Source organism: Gymnoscopelus braueri, assembly GCF_963280865.1.
Source record: "Gymnoscopelus braueri genome assembly, chromosome: 11".
In the NCBI taxonomy this organism is placed as follows: Eukaryota; Metazoa; Chordata; class Actinopteri; order Myctophiformes; family Myctophidae; genus Gymnoscopelus; species Gymnoscopelus braueri.
The window spans coordinates 6,072,145-6,092,567 of NC_137613.1; the positions used below are offsets into that span (position 1 = coordinate 6,072,145).

Here is a 20,423-nt window from a genome sequence, read left to right on the forward strand (position 1 = left end):
GTGTAACATATATTTGCCTCTTCTCTTGGCCAGTGCACACTCGTAAAAGAGACGATGTGATTTTACTGGTTAAATAAAGGTTTAAAAAAAATAAAAAAAAATATGGTAGAGTATGTTAATACAATATAACTTATATAATTGGGGTGGTTGTATTTTGTCTCCCTGCTCTTCTATTGAGACATTTAGATCGTGTCAAAGGTCATGTCTCACCCAGACACTGAAGGTCGAGATTGAACTTATCCCCCGAGCAAGCAGGCCAGGCTCTATTAGCTTAATGGTAAAGAATATCAGCACTTGCGCAGGAAACCGGGTTCAAATCCGGGGTAGAGGAGGACTGTTACATATAGTTCTTTAGTGAACAAAATACATGTTCGGCATGGGATAACAGGATACATTTCATCCAATCAGGAGAGAGAACTCATATGAAGATAAAAAATGTTTTACTCATTTTCATGTTTGTTCTTAAGGTTGCTGGGATGTTGATGGTATCTACACTCACTGGACCCTTAAACTGCACTTAACCCATTAAAACCTGAGGCCGATTCTACAAATGCCTTCTTAATCAGTATAGTTCTCACACTTTCAAGGTGTTTAAAAAAAAAAAAGATGTACAGGCTCGTACAAGCTTCGATATCTGCTATTCTTTTATAGCCAACGCAAGAATCTGAACTGACACAGATTTGTTCCCGGTTTTGATGGGTTCGGTCTTTAACCGGTCTTTAAAGCTTTGCTCTTTGTTTTTAAAGCTCTCAACGGCCCCTAGCCCCTCCATACATTACTATCTGATAGAAGAGCCTCCTGCCACTAGGTTACTACTTAGATCATCCACTCAGAAACTGCTTTCAGTTCCCCCGACAAACCTCATTACCAAAGGTGACTGGGCTTTCTCTGAGGCCGCACCTATAGCCTACTCTGGAATAATCTCCCTTTTCACATCAAGATAAGCCCCACCATTGAGATTTTCAAATCCAAACTGAGGACTCACCTTTTTACTCTTGGTTTTAACACCGTTGTATTTTTTTGTCTGTTCTTGTTAGTTACTGCTTTGTTTATATTGTTTTTGTTTTGTTGTTGTTGTTTGCTACTGCTTTTTTATATGCCTTTACTCTGCTTTGTGAATAGACTAATGGTCTATTTTTTGCTCATGTTTTGGAAAGCACTTTGGGTCAGCTGCTGTTGTTTTTAAATGTGCTATATAAATACATTTGACTTGACTTGACTTGACCGACTTGACTCTGGCACAGTAACATTTGTTTGACAAATAAATGTTTTCAACAAAATGTTAATCTGGTGGCATCATTGTTTTTTGATCAAATGCTTTCTGCAATACAAACAACAAGAATTGTGCATTGTGGGGTGTTATATCCAGTCTTGTTATCGTTAATACAAGGTTATCGTTAATAACGAAATAATGGAAACTAGATGGGGAAAATATTTTAGATATGGGTAGACTATTAAACTGTTATATCTTAAAACACAGTGACACAAAAGATAGTAATATAATTTAAAGTTAATTTGTATTTATTTATGTTTTGATTTCTTCCAATCAGGGGAGAGTACCCATTTATCAGCTTTAATTTGCTAATGTTCCAGTTCCAATTTTGTCTGCTCATTCATTTGTGTCATCACTTCCAATTTCACTCTGTCAGCAGTGACGTGCTGCCCTCTAGTGGTATCCGTCTGTACCTGTTTGAGACATGATATGGGGCGCCGGCTTTTGTGCGTGGCCACGGGGGCTGAACTTGACCACCACTCGATTACTTTTTCATATCAAGGACCCCCAAAATTATATGAATTTGGCCGCGGACCCCCATCTCAAATGTTTTGCTCCAGGGACCCCCAGAGGCAAATATTTGAGTTAAAAATCTTGTCTTAAATGTGCAAGGCGGAAAAAATATATATCATCATTTATCATAATTTATTTAACTCATGACAATGTTCACATGGTATGGAGCACAGATATCATACATTTACATTTCATAGTATTCATACAGACATAGCAAAAGGCATGGCAAGCCTTATTTAAACAGAGGGGAGAACATTCTATCGTGAACAAAGGTTTGCACAATTGTTCACGATTTTTCAAAAATAGCAGATCTACAAGCTCATAGCGCGGCATGGCTTGTAGATCTGCTATTTTTGAATAGCCAAAGTATAAAAGGTTAAAATTATTGTGATGCTATATTAACACATTTTGCTGGGGACCCCCTGGAACCGATGCTTTGATGGACGCTAACACCACACGTCCTTCCTCTCCGCAGTAGCCTATAACAAGTTAATTTTATGTCAGCCGGGCACTATAATAATCATGGCCTTTATTATTACTACAGTTTATTCCTACCTTCTTAAACAAGCCAAGTGCTTAATGAGTCTTCCAGTTTAGTAGACCTTGTATTGTGAATTTGTACTTCCATGTACTGTGATTCTCATGTCTTACTAAATAAAAGTACATCAATCAATCAATCAAACCGGTGTCCGCCGCTGCAAGCGGGCCATCGTGGCTTCCGCCTTTGCTGCATAGCGGTACGTTACTGTCTGTCTCTCTGCTCCTGTCTTAATGAACGTTAGTATTATAAATTGGTAGAATGACACGGCCGTTTATCGTTTCAGGCACCGTGATACCTGCTGCTGCTTTGCGGGGGTTTGAATTACCCACGTATTACGAACCCTTTCACACTGACGCTCCACTCTCTGAGGTTCCCCTCCCCCCGTTCCTAAACGGCCGTGGAACAACGTGACTCAGCCGAGCTCAGGCCCTTATATGGGTTAAAGTACTATTTTCTGACGCATTGGTCCACACACTCAGGCTCACCGCCAGCCTTCTGGTTTATTTTGTTTGTTATTATTTCGCATTATTGCTTATTTTGTTATTTACTTATTATTGTTTATTTAGTGTTATTGCCCATTTTGTTTATTTAGTGTTGTTATTTTGTGATTATTGCTTATGGTGAGACTAGGCCTACAGACGGCATTCTATTATAATATATATAAGATATAATATATATATATATTATACATATATCACTTAATCCAAGCCAAATGTTAAATTAATTTATTTGTCCGACACTGCCTAAAAGCCTACTTTCTGTCTTGCAGGCCTGTTGCTGGGGACCCCTTCGTGTGTGGGAGCAGGTGGCGGCCGCCCAGTTGGGTTGTGGTAATCCCCCCCCCCCCCCTTTTCTGTGCTTTTAGCGTGAAATCGTGTGCTGTGCCATATTGGGGTGCCCTTCCTCTGGGTCGGTCGGCCTGCTCCTCCTCCCCCTTACCCCCCAGCATTGGCCCTATCGGCAACTAGGTTTTATTATTAAGTGCATTGCTCCATTGTTTTTAGCTATTAATTGTTTTGCCACTTTTATTATTGATGATATTACCCTGTTAGTTACAATAAAGCTTTTTGTACTTTGTCTAAACACCGTTTCTGCCTTTTATAATTATTGTACAACGAACTTGTGTGAGGAGCAATATATGTTCAGGTGGTTGGTTTACATATAATAATAATAAGAATATTTCCTGGGGTGCAACTCCCCAGGTGGCGTAGTTGGCTATATTATATATTAATGCATACCGCCCTGCTACACATGCTAAACCTGTGCTAGTCGGTACCATATACAGACCTCCTAACCAGACTGATTTCCATGATAGACTTGAGGAGTGTTTAGCTAAGGTGGACCATGCGGAGACGATACTTCTTGGTGACTTTAACACAGACATGCTCCGTAAGGAAGCGACGAAGCGTCAATGTTTAAGTCATTCAGGGGGTTTTGTGATCGGCACTCATTCCACCAGCTGATCACTCAGCCCACAAGGCTGTGTGTTTCCACTCAAACTACCATAGATCTCATTCTAACCACGGACAAGTACAAAATCCTCAATAGTGGTGTTTCTAACTGTGGCATATCTGATCATAACATGATCTTTTGCACCAGAAAGAAACGTAAACCTAAGACCGGTTACCACAAATCAGTCACGATCAGAGACCTCAAAAACTACAAGAGTGAGGACTTAGATCACAGGCTAGAGGAACAGGACTGGTCCGACGCACTAAACAGCACACAGGTAGACGAATCTTGGCTTGGGTTCAAAACCAAATTCATTCAAATTTTGGACAGTGTGGCTCCCATGAAAACCATCAGGGTCAAAACCCGCTCGGTACCATGGATGAATTCGGACATCCTTGCTGCCATGAAAGTCAGAAACAAAAAGTGTTCTGAGTTTCATAAAGGTAGGATCAAACTCGCCAAATGCTTTAACAAAGGTCTCGAATCCCACATAGCTAAACTCGAAAAAGAGAGAAACATGCTAAGAAACCAGGTAAATGGCATGCTCCTGTTAGCAGAAAAAAGCTACCTCGATGACAAAATTGAGGAAAATCAAAACAAACCACGAGAGCTTTGGAAGCTATTCAACAACCTACTAGGCTGCAGCAAAAAATTGAAAACCAGGTTTACAAACATAAACCTCAAGGTGAAGGAGACTCTCACTACAACAAATCGGGAAGTGAGTAAAATCCTCAACATATTCTTTACGACCGTAGCCTCAGAACTGGTTGAAAAACTACCCCCTCACTCTGGGTGCTATGGTAAAGAGTATGTTGACTCATTTTACGAAAAACAAGGTGTATGCAAAGATGATTTTAAACTCCCCTGTGACAACAGATGAGGTGTTTAAAAAATTTAGTGCACTTCAACAACACAGAGCCACAGGACTCGACAATATTCCCGCCAAATTTCTAAAAGACTCAGCCGCCTCCATTGCTCCAATCATTACTCACACAATAAACCTCTCCATCATACAGGGACGGGTCCCTAACGACTTCAAAAAAGCAAGGGTGACCCCTCTGTACAAAAAAGGAAACCAATTAGACCCTGGCAACTACCGCCCTATTTCTATTCTTAGCTCCATCTCGAAAGTCATGGAAAAAATTGTCTATGAACAGGTCGATAAGTATCTTGCCGAGAAAAATCTAATTTACAAATTCCAATCTGGTTTCAGAACAAACCACTCCACTGACACATGCAAATATTGCGGCATGGTCATGCTGGACCTCCAGAAGGCCTTTGACACCGTCAATTACCCAATTATGATCGATAAGCTCAAAGCAATAGGTTTTGATGATACGTCGGTGAGCTGGATGATATACTACCTGGAAGGGAGGGAGCAAGTGGTGGAAGTAAACGGCACCCAGTCCCCTCCCCTCCCAGTGACTTGTGGTGTTCCGCAAGGAAGTATACTAGGACCTTTACTGTTCCTGATATATGTGAACGATATGTCTTCAGCCTGCGACTGCAAACTGTTCCTGTTCGCCAGGACTTGTCAGAATCTAGTTGTCCTGCCCCCACCTGCCTCTCATTGGCCTACTGAACGCCCCCTTCTGTGACGCACGCGGAAATTTCCAGCTGCCCCCCAAGGAAGCTTGGGAAGCGGAAGCTCGCCCGCCATACAGACGCTTTAGCATAGATATATATAAAGGCAAGATGGCTCAAGGGGGCGTCGCAAGCGTAGCTCAACCGCGGCCATCTTGCAACAGTCATTCATAACATTATGTCTATGGCCATGTATTATTGAAATAACCATAGCGTGCTCAATTTTCATCCGATTTTCAAACGGTTTGGTTTGTTGTAAACACCAAATATGTAATTATGATACAAGAAACCAAACCTTTTGAAAATCGGATGAAAATTGAGCACGCTATGGTTATTTCAATAATAAATGGCCATAGACATAATGTTATGAATGAAATGTTATGAATGACTGTTGCAAGATGGCTGCCATGTGGCAACGTCGTTCTCCATTGGCCAGCAGCGCGGGTGAGTCATCTAGCCTTTATATATATCTATGCGCTTTAGAGCCAGAGGAGGCGTCTACCGTTATATGTCTATGGTCAGGAGGACACAGTTAGTGGTGACACCGGAACTGTTTACATACAGTAGTGTGTTGTCAGTAGGACACAGTGGTGACACTACTGTAGTGTATTGAGCTCATAGAGTTAAAAATAAGATTGAGCTATGTGGGCACAACTCTATGGTGGGCACCATAGAGGTATAAGGGCACCCGTACTGTGAAGAAACCAGAAGTGACGGAGTCACGTGATATATACCGGTATCTGTATGCTAGGCGAGGGTACTGTTGAGACACACTAAATGATTGACTCATTGATAATGATTTCTAAACCTGGTCTTCCTGTGTCGAGTTCTTTTACATCAAAAGACATACATTACAACTACTTCGTCCCTAAAGAGCAGAAGCGGTAAGACGCTGGTCTGTTTGTTCTATTAGTTTAAAACGTGTAAAAGTGAACATATTACGTTGTTTGTGTTGTGGACACTTGGTTGGAACTCATTCCCTGTAGATTCTCTGACGCAGAACAACCAGGCATGTTTGCTTGAGGTGTTTTTATTTTTGCTTTATATTACATTTACGTTTGTTTACACTCCACATCGACCACTAGATGGCAGTACATGTTCTGTTTTGGCTAAGGGTGTATATTGTCTCACCTAGTAATTATCGTCTCCGCCAGGCCTCATTCATTATTTTCATCACCAGGTTAAATACTGGTTAGATAATATTACTACTGTAACTCTACTGCTAATACTGGTTAGATAATATTACTACTGTAACTCTACTGCTAATACTGGTTAGATAATATTACTACTGTAACTCGACATTTCAGAATCACAATTCAGCTTATTATTGCCCAGTGCGTTTTGCTCATGAGGTATTTGTGTCGAATGATTTGGTGCATTACACTGAAATCACTATTATAACTACTATACATTAGTATTGTGCAGTTATGTACTATAGACTAGTATAGTCTAGAGCAGTGGTTTTCAACCTTTCAATCCTTTTCACATCAAGGTCCATTATTTATTGGGCATTTTGAGCCACAGAACCACCATTTGATGAGATTTAGCCTCTCAGACCCAAGACTTATAATATTTTGTTATCGGTGGATACAATTTTGTCCACAATTCCACATGCTGTATTGATGTTGGTACCAATAGGAGAGATAACAGGCAATCGTTGATCAAAATAACAATTATTTAATTGAGTAATAACAGATGTTTAACAATAATTTAACTCTTGAGAGGGTAAAATGAAACCAAATGGACCCTTCCGGGTCCATTTGGTTTCATTTTTTCTCTAATTTTTTCTCTCAAGAGTTAAAGATCTATAAGGGTCCATTTGGTTACCAACTCTCCATCATTTAGCTGGGGACCACCTGGAACACCCTCAAGGACCACTGGTTGAGAACCACTGGCATAGAGGAAGGTACATTCAGATAATACATAACTTTTTATCGTTGCACATGTTAAAACATTGTACACAGAAGGCATGTGTGCTTACCACTTAATAGTACAACGTGTGTCACACAGTGAAAGTAGCTGATCTACAAGCTCACAAAAAAAAAAAAACGTACTTAGACATTTTTTTGTATATAACATGTTTGCCGTGATGATGATGATTCTATGATCACAGATCGGATATTAAAGTGATCCCAACAGCCAAGTCTGATCCACTCTGGCAGGACCCGGCGATACAGAGAATAAGAAAGTGAATCACGTTCCATTCCATCAAGGTTCCATTTGTATCTTCTGGGAGTTAAATGAACACTGGCTATTTTCCTGCGTAACCTAACAGTGATGTTGTGTGTGTTCTCACTTCTCTCTCCACCACACGACCTCACCTCAGACATGGCTGACAACCTCCTGGATGCTGCCTGCCAGAGAGAATCACCTCAGGCTGCCAAGAGGATGAGACTGGACACTGACCGTGTGTGTGTGTGTGTGTGTGTGTGTGTGTGTGTGTGTGTGTGTGTGTGTGTGTGTGTGTGTGTGTGTGTGTGTGTGTGTGTGTGTGTGTGTGTGTGTGTGTGTGTGTGTGTGTGAGAGATGAGGATGACGACATCTGCTTCGCAAGCTGGACATTCACCATCTCTTGCTACTCACAGCGGAGGCTGTCGTCTTCTCCCTGTGTGTGTGTATGTGTAACCTCGCGTCACAAGTCTTTCCACCTCGGAGGAAAGCCTGGCTGGTATGCGTTACTAAAGACCCATATGATCCGGTCTAGGCCACGCCTACTGAAAAAAAAGAAAGAAAAAAGAATCCTCTTTCCGGATTGTCGCGATCCGGTTTTGCGGTGCCGCTTTGTTTTGGTTCCCCAATCCCTATTTAAATGGAATAGAATTTCCCCGTGGGATAATACGGATAATACAGACGCTAAATAGTCTCCGGAAAGTACACTCACATTTATATTTAAAAAATAAGCTAAACTACGCCGCATCAAGGATTTTATAGGACGGACATATTTTGGGGTGAGACGTCTTTCCGGTTTGTCGCGATCCGGTCGGCCAGTGACGTAGGGCTACTTCCGCTCCTGACCGGATCATATACCCGAAAAGGAATGCTGCCCAGGCTAGTGTGTGTGTGTGTGTGTGTGTGTGTGTGTGTGTGTGTGTGTGTGTGTGTGTGTGTGTGTGTGAATGAGTTGAGTAATGTGAATGTTGTATCTGCTGCCTCCCTTCAACACCTCCATCACCTCCCAGGTTCCGCTGTGGCTACTGCTTGAATGAATGGAATCCAGGGAAGGCGGTGCTCTTGTTTCGGTACCGGCTGCCAGGGGCGTCACAGGGGGGGTGTAAGTGGGACTGAGTTACTAGGGGCCCCAGAAAAAAGAAATAAAAAAGTATTTTTTTGGTATTTTTTAAAGAAAAAAAATCATAGGGGGGCCCACAGTGAATCTTTGTCCCCAGGGCCCAGAATTTGGTGCTACGCCCCTGCCGGCTGCGCAGCGGGTCGGGACGAGGGACGGTGATCATGAGGCCCTATGGCGTGTCGACGCTGCCCTGACGGCGACGATTTGGTTCGACTTCCCAGGTTTTTCAGATAAAGGTGTGGAAAACACCAAGCTATTGCAAGCTGTTTGGGAGAAGAAGAAGGTGCTGATGATGGCTGGTCAGTGTGTCGTTGTGAGAAGGTTAGGACCAAACCTCACCACAAAGATCTGTGCGAGGCCTGTCTGTTGTCAGTACAAATAGAGTGTGTGTGTGTGTGTGTGTGTGTGTGTGTGTGTGTGTGTGTGTGTGTGTGTGTGTGTGTGTGTGTGTGTGTGTGTGTGTGTGTGTGTGTGTGTGTGTGTGTGTGTGCAAATGTACTGTATGTTTGTGTGTGCATGTATGTTGGGAAGATTGAAAGGGCCCCTGGCTGGCAGGGGCCCTTTCAAAGATGCCAACGTATGGTCATGTTTTCTGAACTGAAATCCACACACCAGTGTACTACTCCCGTTTGCAGAATTTATTTGATAACTTTTCGAGCCGCCAGGCTCTTCCTCAGACTCTGTCTGAGGAAGTTACCAAACGTTTGGTGACTTTGGTAACTTCCTCAGACCAAGTCAGATAAGGGAGGATCATAACACAGATCCAGTGTTACCAGAATGCCATATACACATTAAAGGAGGAGTTCACCCAAAAAATGACTTATTTTCTATCAATTGCACACCCTATGAAGCCTTGAATCCATGGATTCTTTTTTGTTTTTGTTGCATTCCTAAGCCAATAATTTGATTCCCGTCTCCTACCGGCTAATGTATCCGGTAGGAGACACAAAGTAGATTATTTGTGTCTCCTACCGGAAATACACACGGTCATCAAATTATTGTCTTAGGAATGCCACAAAAACAAAAATAAATCCATGAAATCAAGGCTTCATGGGGTGTGTAATTGATAGAAAATAAGTAATTGTTTGGGTGAACTCCTCCTTTAAGGCAACATTCGGAATAGACGACCTTTTCATTCCCTTGAAGACGATTCCCTCTCATATCTTTAACATCAAGGACAATGAGCAGAGGTACTGTAAGACTAAGAAGTAGAAAATACCAGACATGAGTTCGTTAATGATTATCATCCTACTAATAATAATTCATTGTTTAACTGTTTATATTAAAGCATTACTGCAAAATGATGTGAAGGAAAAGTAGGCTATTTGGAATCAACTTTATAACTGTTTTCTATTGTCTTATTGTACAGATTGGATCCCGTCGCAGTGGCTGGACAGCTTTAATAACATGTTGGACTCAGAGCTGGACACTGAAGACCAGTGGAGTCTGAACTTTAACCTCAGCCAGACATACAACATCTCCACAGAGGAGCGGAGGAGAGGCTGGCAGGTCTACAGCCACCGTGCCTCTGGAACGTATGTATGACATATTTTGTTTATGGTGATCATTATCTTATTGGGAAAGGATATCTCACTAATAACACGTGCAGGCTAAGGCTACTATCAGAATTATTATTATTATTGGACAAGTGTGGTTTCACATACTGTACAAGATGTTTCTGATAACATGCCACTAAAGGTATTGTATTGCCCTGATCAGGCCTGGAATTTCATCTTTTTAGGGGCAAGGCCACTTGCTTTGAGGCCACAAAGGCCAAATACAAGGACAGCAAGGCCATCAAATAAAACACTGATATTAAGTCCACTGAAATAATACATTTAATCTAAGGGTTAATGAATTAAATATGAAGTATAACCATCATTGAAATAAAAAAGACAAACTCCTGAAAAGGAGTTCAGCAGTTCGCTGAGAGAGTCACTGGACTGGTTTGATGGGGATGAGAACTGACTGAGGAGGAGTTAAGAATTCAGAATCTTGACAGTGAACGGTAATTCTGTACTCTGTCTGATGACCTTATGTCCTGTAACTGTTGGCCCAAACAGCGTCTGTAGTATTAGTGCATGTGAGTTTATGTTCTGTTTGTCACATACTCTGTGTCTCAGAAGTCACATAGACTGTCTGAGTTTTCTTTGCAGCTGGCAGAGGACCTTGATCTAACTATTATATATATATAAATAATCATCCTTTTTGTCACCCTTTATGGCAATCTACGCCTAGTTCAGTTGCATATGTCCTTCTCTGACCACAAACGGTTCATGTCTGTGAAGACTACAGGAAAGAGACAGAGGAGAAAACTGTTAAATCAGCTGGGGGCAGTGTGGATGGGGCATCAAGGCCACTGTGGACTCAGGGCAGATCATTATTTGAAGGGCAGAAGGCAAACTGTGGGGCAACGGCGGCCAGGAAAAATAGGGCAGCGAGAGAAAGAGAGGAAAGACACACTAGACACGCTAGACTAATGAGCATGTTCATTCATTCAACCTTTATTTAAAATCCTCAGAGAGATCCTTGAGGGAGACCCATATTTATATTGATGCAGAGATTACGCATATCAACATAAGAACAACAAAAAGACAAAGTCTGTTGATTGTCTTTGTTGATCAACGTAAGAACAACCAAAAGTCAAGACAGTTGCATACAGGTAATGAACGGTTATTGGGTTAGGGTTAGATCATGTTGGTCACTAACTCGGTGAGCCACCAGGCACCTGCCAAATTTCACCTTTTTAATGGCCCAACCTTCTTTCTTAACAATAGCTTGTTATGAAAGAGCTCGCTCATTGCTCAAGTCTGCCAGAGACGGCGCGCCTCCGACGTTGTAACTGTTTTTTTCCCCAACTACTTCCTAACTTAATATTAGGAGGGGCTGTAGTCTGTTCTCACTAAACAGGCCGAGTGGTCCGCCTCGCTGGGGGCGACAAAAACTATGCCTAAACCTAATAAAATGATTTGCAACGCAAATATATTATGATTAATAAGCAGTGCAATGTGAAGGATTCGATCCCGAGGCGCAGGGATTGATAGGCTAATTTTTTAAAAGCGGTCCGCCCATGTGAGAGGCAGTTCCGCGTGCGTCACAGAAGGGGGCGTCGCCAATTGTTGCTGAGACCGATAGGGAAATGCCTGCTCGTGTCTCTGAGGCCCTGTCCTTGAATGCATGGGTTGAATATTGTGTGTGTGTGTGTGTGTGTGTGTGTGTGTCCACTGACTGATGTGCATGTTGTATCTCTCTCTCCTCACCACCTCCCATATAGGTTCCGCTGTAGATCCTGCTCCAGGAAATGGAACTCGGTGAGGGTGGTGGTCTTGTTTCGGTACCAGCTGCCGCTGCGTGGCGGGTCCGGCCGCGGGACGGTGATCATGCGGCCCTTTGGGCAGACGTGTCGACGCTGCCCTGACGACGGCGGCTTCGAACTCCCGGGATTTACGGACGAAGCAGTGGAAAACACCCTGAGACGCCTGTTTAGGAAGATTTACGCTGTGGGAGCAAAGCTCTCCCACAGCGTAAATGCTGTTACACTACTCGAAAACACACAAACAATTACGCCTGATATCGTTGTTGTGGAAAACAAGGAAAGCTACAGGTTCCACTGCACCCAAGCAGGACTGTTCCAATGCAGCGTGACCGGCCTGGTGTTTAAGATGGAGGCAGAGGGAGATGTGACTTACAGGACAGTCCCCTGGGACCGAAGGCTTGTATCCCAGCTTGACAAGAGGCCTGCAGGACCACTGTTTGACATGAAAGGTTCTCAGGCGTCTGTGTGTCAGTTACACTTTCCACATTGTGAGATCCTCTCCACGGGTAGAGGCAAATCCTTGTCTGTTGTCCATGTGATGGATGATGATGGCATTGAGCTGATCAAACCCCATCTGGTCACAGAAACTCATGTATCATCATCGAGATGTTGTTCGGGCCCAGTCCTGTCCAGGCATTGGTGTCACTGTTTTATACACCACCGATTGATGATCATCCCCGTTCGATCCTGAAAGTGTTATTGCTGCCTCGGAACGTTGTGCTGAGTGAAGTGCTGAAGGAAAGGAGGAAGTTAAATGGAGAAGAAATCTACATTGGAAACCCTCCCTGTAAATTAATCCCAAAGCAAGAATACACCCTCTCCACATCCCCTCAAGATGATTCCATCAAAATTCAACCAAATAAGGCAGAATTTGAAGTTGATGAATTATCCTATCGTGATTACATCGAAACATTTGACGTGATTTTAAAGCGAAGGTTTAGTTCTGTTAGTGTACTTCTAAGAAGCAGTAAGACCTCTGACTGTCCATGGGAACGTGATGTGGACCTTTCAGCTGCTGTTTTAACACTTGAAATGCCAGAGTTATTTCAGATTTTTTTAGCTGTTTTATGCCAGAGATTTTTCATTGAGAAAAAAAAAGTACTCAGGAGCCGAGATACAGAATTTTTAAGTTTTAAGTTAACAAGGAAGTGGATGGGAGTTTACTTCTTTTTTTTTACGCATATATGCGTTCTTGGCACTCAAGTGATGGATTCAAAAGAACGCATATATGCGTTCTTGGCACTCAATGTGTTAAGAAAACAAGTTCAGCGCAAACCGAGTCAGGAAGTGAAAGACAAACTGTTGTCTGTGCGCAGCAGCTTCATTCAGCAGCGTTTCACATCCTATTCTCAACAATGTCCTGGACAAACTTTTTGAGAAGGGGGTGATAATCAAAGAAGAGTATGATGAAGCCCGTGTGAAGCAAGTGAAACATGAAAAGGCACGTTGTGTCACTCGATACAGTGACGAGCAAAGGAAATGCGTCAAGTTTAAAACTGATATTCATTCTACGTGAAACCGACCCATTCCTCTGTGAGGATCTTTGGTTGATGTAAAACTGTACCCATGTACTTGAGTTGGATCATTACATTCAACTGTTATCTTTTTTTATGACATGATCATCCAGAGCAACTTGAAAGTAAAAGAGCAATGACAGGTGCAATGCCTTGCTCAAGGGCACTTCAACAGGGTGCCTGGCTACGGCATGGACACACATTGACTGTTTCAGGGATTAAACACAATCGATTTTTCGACCACGACCTCAGGACACAAACTATTGACAAATGCCTTTAAAATGCTTTAACTGAACCGCTATTGTTTAGACCTGGACTCTTCACTCCAGTTTCCGCTAAACCCAGACCATATCTTCAACACAGTCTACTGGAAAAGAGGGAGTTATGGTACAAATACCGTGAGCTGTTCTGAGAGAGGTCCCTGACCCTCTGGCTTCCTCACCGCTAGGAAATATGTCATGATAAGAAGACATCTCTACCACCTAGTCCCTGTTATATCCTGATAGAACGTCTGGAAATGCATACAATGTACAATAGACCTTTTGAGTATAAACAGTAGACAACAGTAGACAAATTATTTGGAAGTTTGGACTTTGCAGGACTTTGCAGATGGGCAGCTTTTTGATGCTCAAGGAATACAGACTGTTTCTATTACAACTATTGTCAACCAGAATTCTAAGACAATAGTTTCTCCTGAATACAATATATTTAATCCTGGACCCCTTGATCCTGGACTCTATATAGATTATTACAGAGTATACTACAAAGTATTTTAGAATTTAGGAATGAAATGGTTGCTGATATTTCAAAAGTTCCTGTATTTGTTCTTTATCAAGACAATACTTGCCTTTTCTATTCAGCCCTTGATGTTTGTAAATGTGAACGGGTGTGGTGAGTAAATACATTTACTCAATTTAAAGCTAAGTTGTACATTTAACTTAAATTGTTATTCTTCATTATTATTATTATTTTGTTATTATGATTATATGTTAACTTTGTGATAAAGAACCATTGCTTTGGAATTTGAGCTTCTCCACAGGTTGGGAAGAAATGCGGGGTGGCATTATTTCATTAACTTAATAGCAAAATGGCCGCTGTGTGAATATGGTGAATACCCTCTCACCAACACTGACCATCCAGTGTTTTTAGACTGCACAGCATCCTTGCTTAAATTGTATGTTTTTATGATGCAATATTTAACTGTATGAATTCTGTATTATCCTTGGTCCAAGGCATGACAATTTTTCTTGCACCTTAAAGGGATATTTCACTTTCAAAAAAACGTTTTGTCATTTTATCGTCTACTCAGGCCTTTGTGAGCCCCCCAGTCCCAGACAGTTTTTAAGTTGCTCGATTCAGTATTTAGACATTTGATATTCATTTTATCAGACACGCCCCCTGCCTATACAAACCATAACAAACCTATAACAAACTTCAAACTCCATTTTAACCATGTTAGATTCATCAAAAACACCCGTCCTTGGTTCTGGTGACTCACCCTGCCCCCCTAATACGCGAGGGGGCCGAGTTTTTTCAATTACTTTTTTCATTTATTTTAAATATATTTTTTGGAAAATTTAAAAAATAAAATACAATACAAAAAATAAAATAAAATAAATGAAAAGAATAATCGGAAAAACACGGCCCCCTCACGCATTAGGAGGGCAGGGTGAGTCACCAGAACCAAGGACGGGTGTTTTCAACAAATCTAACATGGTTAAAATGGAGTTTGAAGTTACAATGGGTTTGTATAGGAAGGGGGCGTGTCTGATAAAATGAATATCAAATATATAAAAACTAAATCGAGCAACTTAAAAACTGTCTGGGGGGCTGACAAAGGCCTGAGTAGATGATAAAATGACCAAAAGTTTTTTTGAAAGTGAAATTACCCTTTAACTAACGTCCATACAATGTCATCATGTACAGTATATTTCTGCTGCTATGCTATGCACCTTGGGCCCTATTAAGCACGTCTTATGCTGTAATTAAGTGATAACGCCACCATCTTATGCGCAATCCCTATTATGCAAGTCGTGCTGAACGCAAACACTTAACACGGGGCTCCACACACTCTGACACCTTCTCCCCCGTGCTGCGGGGAAACTATTGTCTTTTAAAAATCGATTAACATTTCAATCCCACTCACACACACCTCACATGGCTAAGCTTCATTTGGTTTAGGCTACAGGCAGAAAAATAATAATATAGGCTATAACTGGGAACGTGAATGGGTAACTTGGAATGGTTACTGAGATCCGGCCTGATGCCACTACATAACTCTCTGTGCACTGTACTGTTTATAGCTTCTTGGATTGAGCACTCTGTATCGTGTACTGTACATTGATTAGTGAATATTCTCCTTAGCTCTTAGATTTTATTATGTCTTTGATTAGATGTGCCTTTCCCTTCCTTTTAAATATTATTTGGTTTAAATGTGTTTATTGCAATCACTGGAGCACACCAGCAAACATCTCACTGCATATTGTACAATAATAATAATATAATAATAACTTTATTTATATAGCACTTTTCAAAACATAAGTTACAAAGTGCTGAACAACAGAAAAAAAACATAGCATACAAGATTAAAAAGTCTTATGGACTTGACATAAAAGCATTCAATTCAGATAAGCAGTCAAAACATATCTGGTAATTAAAATAAGTCAAGGAACATGGATAAGGAAGAAATAATATCAAATAAAATAGGTACTAGATAGAAAGACAGCACACACAAAACAGTTATGGCTGATAGGGGGATCTAGGGAAAGGCTTTCCTGAATAAGTGTGTTTTTAGAAGTGTTTTAAAAGATGTCAGGGAATTTGCTTTCCTAATTTCCACAGGTAGGGCATTCCATAGTATAGGTGCTCGGGCAGAGAAAGCCCGATCACCTTTTGTGACCAAATTTGTTTTGGGGACTACTAGGAGGGCCTCCTCAGAGGATCTTAGGCTACGGGGTGGGTCATAGGGAGGCACCAGATCTGTGATATATTTAGGGGCAAGACCATTTTGGGCCTTAAAAGCTAATAAAATATTTTTTTATATCTTAAAATCAATTCTAAAAACAACAGGAAGCCAGTGGAGAGTTGCTAAAATAGGGGTGATATGGGCACAATATCACTGTGTATGTGACAAATGAAGTGTTGAACTGTGATGCACAAGACAACATCAGTTGATCTCAATAACAGTTAATAATTCTAATAGTGAGACATAATATATCTAATCTCCTAATGCAAAGGAATGTAAATACTGACTTAATGGTGATGTGGAATAGTATCCTGAATGATACTTCTACTTCCTATGACCTGACTAGATAGCCAATCATGTGTATCAAGTAAGTGACACGATGGAGAAAGAGCCAAAAGCCACCACAAGGTGCATGATCCATGCCAGCCTGTACTTTACCATAGTGGCCTGCCAGACAAATTAGTCGAGAACCTTGCTATTTGACAAAACTTATGTTAATGTATGTGTGGAAATGAAGTTCCTTAGCAGCTCAACCATGTGGCTTTTTGGCACATATATTATTATTTTTGAAGAGTATTTCACTGCCATATCATGTCACCATTCTAGATCAGTGGTTCTCAACCTGTGTGTGATTTTTGGGGGTCCCCAGATGACAGATGACAGTAAAGTGAAAAGTCAGACAATTGAAAGACTTTTAAGACCTTTTTAATACCTCAACAACAACAACAAAAGAAAGAAATTAAAAAGACCATTACTGCATCAAAAGTAATCAACAAACTATACTATAAAAACTGGTCAAACATTGGCCAAATTGTCAAATAATTAATAAAATAATAAATAAATAATTACTTACAATAATAAATAAAAGCAGATCTACAAGCTCACAACGCCTCGCGTTGTGAGGCGTTGTGAGGTTGTAGATCTGCTATTTTCAAAATATGTTTATACATTTGAAAACTTGAAATGGGACATTCTGCATAATGAGTACTTTTACTTTTGGTACTTGAAGTACATTTTGATGCCAATACTTTTGTACTTTTACTCAAGTACATTTTGAATTCCGGACTTTTATTGTAAGTATTTCTATATTGCAGTATTGATGCTTTTACTTGACTAAAAAATGTGAGTACTTTTTTCACCACTGCCTCTGATTTCTGGAGGAACTGCTTTACAGTACCTCAGTGACACCTAGTGATGTTACACTGTACTGTACTGTGCTGTGCTGTGCTGTGCTGTGCTGTGCTGTGCTGTGCTGTGCTGTGCTGTGCTGTGCTGTGCTGTGCTGTGCTGGTGGATTTGGCAGAGTGGAAAGGGAAAGCAGAGTTCTTAGCTTTCGTTTTCCAGAATACTGCCGTTGTCAGATTAAAGGAGGATCATAACACAGATCATGTGTTACCAGAATGCCATATATAGCCTAGACATTAAGGCAACATTCAGAATAGACAACCTTTTCATTCCATTGAAGACGATTTCCTCCCATATCTTTAACATCAAGGACAATGAGCAGAGGTACTGTAAGACTAAGTAGAAAATACCAGACATTAGTTAGTTTTGTTTAACTGTTTATATTAAAGTTTAGATTACTGCAAAATGATGTAAAGGAAAAGTAGGCTATTTGGAATCAACTTTATAACTGTATCAATTATCCTAGATTAGGTTTCGAAAAGAATAATTGTAAAATGTTATTGTAATATTTCTTTTTTGTACAGATTGGGACCCCTTACAGTGGCTGGACAGCTTTGATAAGATGTTGGTTTCAGAGCCGGACGATTGCTCTGAATACAACTGGATGGCTGAAAGCCAGTGGAGTCTGAACTTTACCTTCAGCCAGACAGATGACATCTCCACAGAGGAGCGGAGAAGAGGATGGAGAGTCTACAGCCACTGTGCCTCTGGAAAGTATGTATGATGTATTTGTTCATAACACTGTCTTGTTTATGGTGAGAGTATACATCATTATCTTATTGGGAAAGGGTATCTCACCAATAACATGTGTACTATCAGAATCATTAATATTGGGCAAGTGTGGTTTCACATACTGTACAAGATGTTTCTGATAACATGCCACTAAAGGTATTATATTGCCCTGATACACAAGAAGGGATCATTTTAGAGCCTGGCTCTGGTCATCCTGATCACCTGGGTTCATAAAAGTTCCCCTCCAAGATCATGTTGGAACTTTTGTGAACCCATGTGATCAGGATGACCAATAACAGGCTTGTGTTTAAAAATATTTGAAACGCATACATATACAGTACAGTATACAGAACATGAAAAGAATAGGCCTACAGCATAGTACCAACTGTAGACTATTTAGGATATACTGTATGGCTATAATGCTATTGTTCCAGGGGTTACTGTCTGTGTTGAAGTATAGATGCATGCTGAGCACATATTTTTCATGCTGAAAACATTTAAAAAATGTTGTAATACATAAACTGTTTTGGAATTTCTGGCTTCATTGAGAGTGGAGATTAGAGCGACAGGAAAAATAGGGCAGCAAGAGATAGAGGAGAAACACGCTGAAGATTTAATAGGACTTTCTGTGCCTTTCTTGATAGTGAAGTGAGTTAGACAGGAAACGGGGAGAGAGAGATGGGTAGTGACACGCAGCAAAGGCTGTCGGGATCGGGACTCGAACCTGCGACGTTCTGCCAGGCTACATTGGAGCCTAGGTGCCCGGACCGCTAGGTCAGCAGTCTGTGCCGAGGAGAGACACGCTAGACATGACCCCGGTAGTCAGATTCAAACCCGGGTCCTCAAAACTCCTCAAGGAGCATGTTCATTCATTCATTCAACCTCAGAGAGATCCTTGAGGGAGACCCTTATTTATAATGATGCTGAGATTACGCATATCAACATAAGAATAACAAAAAGACAATCAGTTAAAACAGTTGCATACAGGTAATGAACAGGTAATTTTATTGGGTTAGGGTTAGATCATGTTGGTCACTAACTCGATGAGCCACCAGGCACCTGCCACCTGCCCCCCCGACACACACCTGGGGGAAATGTTGTTAATTTGAATGCAAAACAAAATGTGAAAGACCCAATTTTAACAAAATGGTGCCCCTGGTTTCTGAGGCACTTGAATGTATGGGTTGAATAAGGTGTGTGTGTGTGTGTGTGTGTGTGTGTGTGTGTGTGTGTGTGTGTGTGTGTGTGTGTGTGTGTGTGTGTGTGTGTGTGTGTGTGTGTGTGTGTGTGTGTGTGTGTGTGTGTGTGTGTGTGTGTGTGTGTGTGTGTACACTGACTGATGTGCATGTTGTATCTCTCTCCACCTCCTCCCATATAGGTTCCGCTGTAGCTCCTGCTCCTGGGAATGGAACTCGGCGAAGGTGGTGGTCTTGTTTCGGTACCGGCTGGGCGGCGGGTTCAACCGCGGGAAGGTGATCATGAGGCCCTTTGAGCAGGCGTGTCGACGCTGCCCTGACGGCGGCTTCGAACTCCCGGGATTTACGGACGAAGCCGTAGAAAACACCCTGAGCCACCTGTTTGGGAAGATACAGAAGAACTGTGAGGAAGAAGAAGAAGATGACGAAGACGACGATGACGATGACGACGACGACGACGACGACGACGACGACGATGACGACGATGATGATGATGGGTCAGTGTGTTCTGGGAAGGTCAGCACCAAACCTCACCAAGAGGCGTTTGAGGCCTGTCTGGCGGGCATCTGTTGTCAGAAAAACTAGACAAACACAGACACACAATTACATCTAATCCGGGGGGGCCCGTGAGGCGATTCCAAGGGGTCCCCAGCTAAAATCTGTTTACCCCCTTTAACCTTATATACATCGGCTATTTGAAAATATATAATATATGCTTTGGCAAAAATCACAAATCAACACAAATCTTGAATGGGGTCCGATGGGAGTCAAATACATAATTAATTTGTGGGTTCTTGACAACGTGTGTGTGTGTGTGTGTGTGTGTGTGTGTGTGTGTGTGTGTGTGTGTGTGTGTGTTCACC

The 20,423-nt window shown here is 41.5% G+C and overlaps 2 protein-coding genes across 7 annotated transcripts in view; both read left to right on the forward strand.

Annotated features, from left to right (window-relative positions):
• Window positions 1-20,423, forward strand: part of LOC308095965 (uncharacterized protein) — a 93,947-nt gene that overhangs the window by 25,632 nt on the left and 47,892 nt on the right. The gene's annotated exons all lie outside the window — the stretch shown is intronic.
• Window positions 7,692-20,423, forward strand: part of LOC308094795 (uncharacterized protein) — a gene marked incomplete at both ends in the record, with an annotated part of 40,533 nt that continues 27,801 nt past the window's right edge. The window contains 6 exons of the mRNA XM_080441621.1: window positions 7,692-7,770; window positions 8,757-8,951; window positions 10,022-10,187; window positions 11,927-12,474; window positions 18,157-18,346; window positions 19,743-19,917. Of these exons, the coding sequence (XP_080297747.1) occupies window positions 7,692-7,770; window positions 8,757-8,951; window positions 10,022-10,187; window positions 11,927-12,474; window positions 18,157-18,346; window positions 19,743-19,917 (1,353 nt within the window). The remainder of the gene's footprint in view (window positions 7,771-8,756; window positions 8,952-10,021; window positions 10,188-11,926; window positions 12,475-18,156; window positions 18,347-19,742; window positions 19,918-20,423) is intronic.